Source organism: Octodon degus, unplaced genomic scaffold (assembly GCF_000260255.1).
Source record: "Octodon degus isolate 3935 unplaced genomic scaffold, OctDeg1.0 scaffold00119, whole genome shotgun sequence".
NCBI classification, from domain to species: Eukaryota; Metazoa; Chordata; class Mammalia; order Rodentia; family Octodontidae; genus Octodon; species Octodon degus.
Genome location: NW_004524695.1, coordinates 1,395,244 through 1,403,970, shown reverse-complemented (window position 1 = coordinate 1,403,970; position 8,727 = coordinate 1,395,244). Strand labels below are relative to the sequence as shown.

The window sequence follows — 8,727 nt, the reverse complement described above, 5'->3', positions numbered from 1 at the left end:
GAGAATGTGTGTTTTTTATATACTCATTGGCAAATGCAATCATTTCCATGTACCTTAATTATGACTTTGCTAAGATTTATTACTCTCACATTTGCTCATATTTTCCAGGGCAGCGATCTTATACCACTCAGCACAAACATTCCAGCTCTTGTTCTTCAGCAGCCTGTTGATTGCTCTTGGCTCTTAGTGAACAAATGTCAATTGCAGAAAGACCTCTTCCATTTCCACAAAACAAACAACATTTTCATTGAGATTGCATTGAATTTTCAGATCACTGAGGGTGACCGGAAGACATTTTACAATTTTTAGTCTTTTAGCATATGTAGTCTTTGGACTACCTTTGAATACCTCTTATTGAAAGTGCTGATTGTATTTCTTTTTTATATTCATATATTAATACACCCATGCTTTATTGCACTAGGTAAGACCTAGTGCAAAATTTTCTTTTTCTTCTTCCCAAACTCAAAAGGAAAATGTCTCATGTTGAACAAATGTGCATAATGTTTGCTGCAGGAATTGTGTAGCTACCCTTGAATCCTGTCAAGGCACAGCTCATTCTTACATCAGCTGAATTGCCTAGATATGCCTCCAACTTGTCCTAATCTACGTGTAAACTCTAAGTGTTGTCCTGTTGTCCTTCTGAGGTTGTGAGATACTTTGTTCAACTTCGCCATTTCTCATCTGCTTCCTCCAAGACTTGTCAGAGAATCATCACTTCTGTTTCAACGACTAATGACCTAAGTTTTTAGCACAGCTGACGTACGAGAATGAAATTGTATTACCCATGGATTTAGAGAGATGCGTGATTGGACTAATTTTATTTTTATATGACTCATATTTTTATAAAAGCTCATACTTATTTCCTGCTGGCATCTTCTCTGTAAGTTTTCGCATATATATCACTTTTTACCCTGCACAGTTTATAATGGAAAAATAGGAATGATTTGCCTGTTGCTTACCATACTAAGGATTAATCCACTGACAGTTGAAGAAATTATGCCTCCTATCATTCCAATTAAAGTTGCAACTCCTTTAAGCACGCCATAATATCTATAAAAGAAGATAAATATGCAGATGTACAGTGGGACGAATGCTGCAGGAAAAGCCAACTTAATTAAGTAAGGTTTAAGAGCAATAACTGCTGATTTCATGAGCTCATCATTTCTACTTCTCAAATTCCACCAAAGTGACAGAAAACATGTGTTGATATAAGCAACTTTCTAGTTACACTGTGATGTTAGAGAGGTTAACATTAAGAGTAAAGAATATGAAAATATTAAGAAAATATGTAGGTGAAAATCAGCCAAGTTAAGAAAGAAATACAATTGAGAATTTAGAAGGTGATATGTATTGGTAATAGAAACTGGTTTTATAAGCTACATAGCTTGGACTCATAGCAATCCTCCTGTCTCACTCCCCCACCCCACTCCCAGGCCTGGGACTACAGGTATGCTCCACCACGCCTGGCTCCAGGGCCAGCACTGCATGCAATACTGTGGATTGAACTTGCCAGGCAGATGCTTAGGCTGCTGAGCTATCTTCCCAGGCCTGGAGGCCATTATTTTAAATAAAGTAAGCCAGACACAAAAAGACAAATACTATGTAATCTTACACTCATATGATGTCTAAAGAAGTCAAACTCACAGAAACAGCAGAACGTTAGATACCAGAATCTGAAAACACTGACCAAAGGATACAACATTTCAGCTAAAGAGGAAGAATAACTTCAGTGGATCTGATGTATATCATGGTGACTTTCATCAGTAGCCAAGCACTGTGTTTTTGACAATTATGTTGAGAGTAGATTTTAAGTGTTTTCACCACAAACATGGTAGGTATGTATATATGTACATTTAACCTTCCTACAATGTGTCTATATTTCTAAACATCATGTTGTACACAATAAATAATACAACTTTTATTTTTTTAATTAAAAATACATGAATTTTAAGAATATTGTACCTGGGAGCAATATCCAAGACATTTATAAGTGTTCCAGGTATAGCAAGGGAGGACGTTGCCTGAGAAATTATCAGGAAGATGATGACGGTGTAAAAGTGGAATCCCAGGTAAAGCATGCACATATTGAAGATGACAGGCAAGAGCATTCCTGGGGAGGGACGTAGACAACATGGTTAGGCATATGTAGGAGTGGGTACCCACCACATGTTGGAGTGCCTGGGAGCTCCTTACCTAGTGTGGTGAAGAGTTTCCGGACAGAAATGATGCTGAGGATATTCTTGGATAGGATGAAGTCTGCAGCATAACCTCCTAAGATACTGAAGCAGTAGGCAAACAGAAAGGGCAGACTGGACAGAAACCCGTTCTGTGGAGGAGATGTTATTCTGTGAGGACGTATGGTGGATGCAGGAGCTCTGATACACAGAATAATCACTGTCTTGGAATTTAGTATCTAGAATGTGTACTGTTATGTAGGAAGCCATAAGCGTACAACACTAGAATTACTCCTGGGACCCAACATAAAGAGGAAAATAGTAATATGTGTCATAGTATGGCTGTTTTTCACTTTTAAGATCATGAATCCTGAAATCACCATTTAATAGAGAGAAAGACCGTGTTGGAAGGCGAAGTGATAGCCCCAGGGGAAATTATAAACATGACAATAATGGCAATCACAATACGCTTACGGTGCCCACTCCGTACTGGCCACTGTCAATCCTTGCAGCGACTCCATGGTTTCATGGAAGATACAACTGAGTTCACAAGGTAAACCTTCCTGCTATTCTGGCACTTGCACAAGCTACTGATTCATTATGTAAAACCCTTACGTGGGGAACCCAGATTGCTTTTCTAAGAGAATCTTTTTTTTTTTTTTTTTTTTTTTTTTTCCGGAACTGGGGATTGAACTCAGGCCCTTGCACTAGCCAGCGAAGCGCTTATTCCACTGAGCCATCACCCCAGCCCCCCCCCCCCCTTTTTTTTAAGTTCTTTTTTTGGTTGTTGTTTATTTATTTAGTGTGTGTGGCCAGCTCAGCCCACCAGGGGGCGGGGCTGGCTGGCATGTGATGCTGGGGGATTGAACCGCAGTCCCTGTGCTTTGCTTAGCTTGTTCTAAGCAGGTGCTTTTGAGCCATCTCACCAGCCCCGAAAGAGTCGGGACGGGGGCAAGAACTGGCGACCTCGTGCTCTAGAGCCCGGCGCAGAAACCACCGCGCTAGGTCGCCGCCTTCCCCACCCTTCTAAGAGAGTTCTTTTCTGATTATTTTATGAAGTAACAGAAGGTTCTATGCATCAGTGCTTCTCAAGTCAGATAAGCAATGAAGGTGTCACAGGAAACCCAAGTCATGAGTCAACCCATATCCAAATCCAGTCTCATACCCCCAGGAAAGAGATGGATGAGTGCTAAGTAAGATGCAAGGGCTTGGCCATGTGACTGACTTTCAGGGAAGGACCCAGTCACCAAAAGGAAGGGCAATGTTGAATCTTTAGTTATGTACATGGCAACCACATGGTGATGGGAGTTAAGGGAACTCAGGTTGCAGGCCTATTGTTGTTGGGATACCAGACACTATATTTATACCAATGCCTTTTGTTCTGGTTACTTTTCACAAAAATTAGAAGCCATGCATCTCCAGATAAAAGTCATAGATAACACAATGGGGTGGGAGGCAAGAGCAGAGACCAGGGTCATTAGAGACAGAGAAACAGAGAGTCCTTCATAAAGTTATAGTAAAAACTTACAATTTACTAACCTTTCTTATGTCAACATGAAGTACACTGTTCACAAAAATTGGAGTGTATGCCACTGCAAAATTATTTGACCAGAAAAAAGCAAAATGACTCAAGGAAATGGCCCAGAATGGGGTAGACTGCAGCACAGACTTGATGGGTAGAGTTTTCACAGTACTTGGGTTGTCCTGAAAAATAATTAATCATTCTCAGAGCAGGACAAGCAGGAGTCTCTTTTGCTTGGAGCAGAATCTGAGAGATGACAATACAGAACACTGTGGTCTACCTGCTGGGCGAGGGATGAGGTGATATATTCTTTTTCATTGATGCTTATAAATGGGTGATCTTTTGGGTCATCATAAAACAGAATGAACCAGAAAAGACATAGGACACAGCCATAAGCACCTATCAAAAAAGAACAAGTTAGAATCAGAAGTTTCTGACTATAGTAGGTCTTTAACTTATTATACTTTCTATTGTATCATTCTATCAGTCTAGATGTCCCCTTCCTGTTTAAATTTTGCAATAAGTTTCCTTGTTTGGGCAGTCCTTCTTGTATCCAGAGTTGTCTTCCTACAGAACAAATCTTACATAAATGGTGATAAGTTCTCTGGTCTCTCCTGATCAGCCAGCTTCTACATTTGTCCACTGGGATGGGCCTCTCTGTCTTCAGCTTTTTATCTTTTCAGATTCAGAATGTGTTGCATCATCAGAGCAGGGGAGATCTAACCCTGCTCAGAGTTGACAATTACCCAGTTTGTGGGTTCAGCCATAGCTGGGCTCATGAGACACCATCCAGGCTTTAGAGACTGTCTAAATCCTCTAAATGTAAAATTCTTTTTTAATGCATTTTTTAATACTAATATCTTGATCATGTGGAATCCTCTGTTAAAGTAGAGCATATAGTGTTTATGATTTAGGCTTTGTAAATTGGATTAATTCATTTGACAAATATTAGAACATAATAATATGTATCAAGTACTATCCTAGGTGCTGAGGATAGAGCAGCAAATGGACAAAAATCCTTGCCTTCATTGAGATGTCTTTCAAGTAGATGAGGAAGAGACATTGTCTTATTTAATCTTCAAAAATTTTATTTGATACTATCATTATCTCTTTTTCAAAATGAGAAAATGCAGAAAGATCAGAGTACTTGCCCAGTGACACACAGTTAGCAAGTAGTAAGCAACTTCATACACAAATTGTACCATCTCGCAGAGGAGTACATCCTGAAGGGTGAGTCTGGGGCAGAGTTTGAAGTAAGGCAGCAGTTAAAATGGTGAGGAAAGGGGGGAGGGAGAAGTCGTAACACAGAGATAGAAGGGCTAGAACCATGAAGTCCAAGCAGGGAGAACACAGTCAGTGAGACTGAGACAAGAATGGTGGTCTGGTAGTCAAGATCAGAAGGAAAGGAGGGGAGCCACAGGCACCACAATAGAAGTGAAGACTGGACATGACTGATGCAGAACCAGTGAACTTGAAGAAAGAGCAGTAGAAAGTTTCAAAATTGAATTTCTAAGATAGAAGAGTGAACCACAACAGGATATCCAAGAACTATGGAACAATTACAAAATTACTAACAGGCTAGTATGTATGTGAAGGCCAGGACACAAGATTAAAGTCAGGAGCAGAAGTACCACTTGAAGCAACAACTATTGAGAATTTCTCAAAATTAATGATACACAGCAAATTACAGATAAAGGAAGACATAGAACAACAAAAAGGGTAAGTACTAAAAATTTATACACAGGCCTATCATATTCAACTTCAGCAGATATAAACTCCTTGATGACAGAACATTATCTTTTTTTTTTTTTTTTTTTTTTGGTTCTTACGTATTTTCGTACAGGGACTATAGGGTCTCATTACACAGATTGGACTCGTAAAGATCCTCCTGTTTTCAGCCTCCCAAGTGCTGGGATTACTGGCACATGCCACCACACTCACTCTCAATCGCTGTCTCAGTGTGCCCAAGGGGAGGGCTGGTACAGTATGCTGTGTCTTGCTCTTTAAAACAATGACTATTTGGATTTATTGTACTTTATTGAGAAGAACATTCAAACAGAGTTTGTGAATAATTTGGTCTTTGCTCTGCCACTTGGTCAGGTCGTTTGACATCAAGTGACCTCAATAAAAGGATTATTGGGCACATACCTAAAACCTTACCCCCTGCTTTCAAAGCTCTTTTCTCTGTTGTAAGTGATAAAGAAGATGCAAATGAGGCACTTCATGGTGCAAGTCTTGTCAGAGCATAAGTTGTACTCCCTGCCTTTGAGTTTCATGAAATTCCTCATGGTATCTGCCAGTGACAAATGGTGCTGTACATGATTCTGAGGTAGGACTAGAATGTGAATGCTGAGGGTCATTCTTCCAATTTGATCATCAATTAAGTGTCAAAAAGCTTTTCTTACATGAGGCTAAAGTCTTTTGTCCCAGTAACTTCTGCTTATTTAGTTTAGTTTTATAATGCAGAGCAATTTTGAATTTCTCTGGTAGGGAAAATTTTCTTTTCTCCAGGACAGATAGTTCCAGTTCTCTCAATCCCTTTCAGGACATAGTGTATGTGTCCCATTACTACACTGACCACTGCTTCCTACTGATGATCAAAGTGGTGATTAGGAATGATGGAAATGAAGGAGGAAGACATATTTGCACATTATGGCTCTGTTTTTTGCTCCCCATATGAAGTGTGTGTTCTCAGTGTGTCCTTCTAGGCTCACACTCCATTGTTTTATACTCTGATTTGGTCACAGATGGCTGTGTTAATATCAACAGGTTCCATGCCCTACCTTGCTGTTTGAATTAGCCAACGGAAAGCTTTGGTAGAAATGAGGACAGATTTAGTGGGATTACAGTGTTTTTTCAAGCCCGAAATATCTCTCTCCTAAGATTAACTCCTCTTTTTTTTTTTTTTTTAATAAAAACAAATCATAGATTCCCTTGGGGCAGTCTGCTCTAATGGATCGTGGTAACTGCTCCATCCTTTGCCTCTTTGAACTTGGGGATGGGACCAGTTTGTGTATCATATGCCTCGAGTTGCTGCAATATCCCTGTGATTCGTTACATCTTATAACCGTTTTTAAAAGAGTCACTTTGTAAATGAATCTTGAATTTACCCTAAGAACGATTTTAGGCAAGAAACACAGCCTCTGTAAGTGTCCTCACTTAACCAATAGACACAATCACACCCATCCACTGTCTCTTCAACATATCTCAAACCAAGATGTTAAAGCCAGTAGTAATTTTATATCTCATTTGGCAACCTCTATTCTTTATGGTTTTTGTGTTTCAATTTGTACAAAGTCTTTTTTTTTTCTTCCTTTTTTTTGCATTTTAGGGAAGGGTCTCGAGGGTGTTCAGGGTCTCACTACTAGATTGGACTCCTAGTGATTTAACTGTTTACAGCCTCCCAAGAACTAGAATTACAGGTGTGGGGCACCACGCCGGGTCTCAATTGCCGTCTCAGCGCACCTCAAGGGCAGGGCTGGCACTGCAGGCTCGGGGATCAAACCCCCACAAAGTTGTTTTTTAACTACAGAAATTAATGTGTTTGATTATAGAGGGCCAAGGTCATGACTAAGTATAAATAGTAACTCAGAATATGAGTGTAATGATTGATACATTGTGTCAATTTGAGAATTAAGAAGATCAAAAGCTAAATTTATTGACTCAGCAGGGGTCCATGGTCCCCTGAGTTTGTGGAGATGGTGTGGGCAGATTGTGGGCAAACAATATAAGGGAGACAAAGAAGCTTGCTACACCCCCTTTTGCTTTCCGCTGCTCTTGTGAACTATTGCCTTCTGCCATGGAGCCAGTCACTCTGCCTTGGAGCCAGTCGATTACAGAATAAAACCTCGGCAAACTATCAGCTAAATGAATCTTTTCTTCCTTAATGTTGGGTATCAGGTGTTTTATCCCAGCAATGAGAGTAAATTAACAAAGATAATCTTTCAAAATCTAAAGTTGATTATTCCAGTTAGGATAGATATATGACTGCATTCTCTTAATTCAATGAACAGAGAGATTTATTCTAATAGTGTTTGTGGACAGGATATCATGTCTGCATCTTGTACAATGAATAACCACTAAGACAACAATATGCAATTTATTAACTATTGAAACTGTGCTGGTAAACAGTTTTGAAGTCTCACTGCTACTTGTCTCTCAATAAAATTATTGAAAAAAAAGATATATAGGATGTATAGGTAACAAACTACATGGAGAGAAGTATATTATGCAGATAGAATACTTGAGAATCTCAAAAAATTATTTCACTGTAATACAAATATATCAAACTTCACTTTTCATGCTTCCACTGTACTTAAGAATTAGAAATCAACACTATGTTTTACAACAAATACTGTAAAATTCATATTACTTTGTTAAGTGAAAATCTATGTCACTTGTAATTTTTTCTATTTTAATTCTAATTTGTATTCTCTTGAAAAATAAAAAAAGGAAAAAAAAAGTTAATTATTCTGATTACCTCTTTCCTGGAGAACTTCACATAGGGTATGTGGTATGATAGCCTATACATTACACAATTGTAAAAAATTAGGTACAAGTATATGTATGGTTCTAAGCATGATAACTGGTTTGCAATAAGAACTTCATGAATGTTGACTTTTCTTTCTTTTTGTAATTTTAAATACTAACTTCATATAAGTTATTACATTATATTATTATTTTTTATTCATAAATTCTGAATTGCAAATGGGAATTTATAGGAAGAGACTCACCAAAAATATAAAAGACCAAGGGCCATCCCAGAAAATCACAGATCAATCCAGTCGCAAGCAAGACTATGAAGGGTCCCAGCATAACCCCTAAGCAGAAAAGACAAAACCCACCACTATGAAATTAATGCAGGGAGGGAGGTGGCTCAGTGGAATAAGTGCTTACCTGGCAAGCGCAAGGGCCTGAGTTCAATCCCCGGTTCCGCAAAAAAAAAAAAAAAAAAAAAAAGAAAAAAAAAAAGAAATTAATGCAGACATCTGAAAATAGAGAGGAGGTGACTGCTCTGTAGCCATGAGCAAT

At 38.8% G+C, this 8,727-nt stretch overlaps 1 protein-coding gene across 2 annotated transcripts in view; it reads right to left on the bottom strand.

The window, feature by feature from the left end:
- Positions 1-8,727, bottom strand: part of Slc17a1 (solute carrier family 17 member 1) — a 25,572-nt gene that overhangs the window by 4,169 nt on the left and 12,676 nt on the right. For both annotated transcript variants that reach the window (XM_004640137.2, XM_023699988.1), the window contains exons 6-11: positions 8,430-8,516; positions 3,977-4,095; positions 3,714-3,878; positions 2,194-2,326; positions 1,963-2,110; positions 960-1,050 (exon numbers count right to left, since the gene is read on the bottom strand). In XM_004640137.2, coding sequence (XP_004640194.1) covers positions 960-1,050; positions 1,963-2,110; positions 2,194-2,326; positions 3,714-3,878; positions 3,977-4,095; positions 8,430-8,516 — 743 coding nt within the window. The remainder of the gene's footprint in view (positions 1-959; positions 1,051-1,962; positions 2,111-2,193; positions 2,327-3,713; positions 3,879-3,976; positions 4,096-8,429; positions 8,517-8,727) is intronic.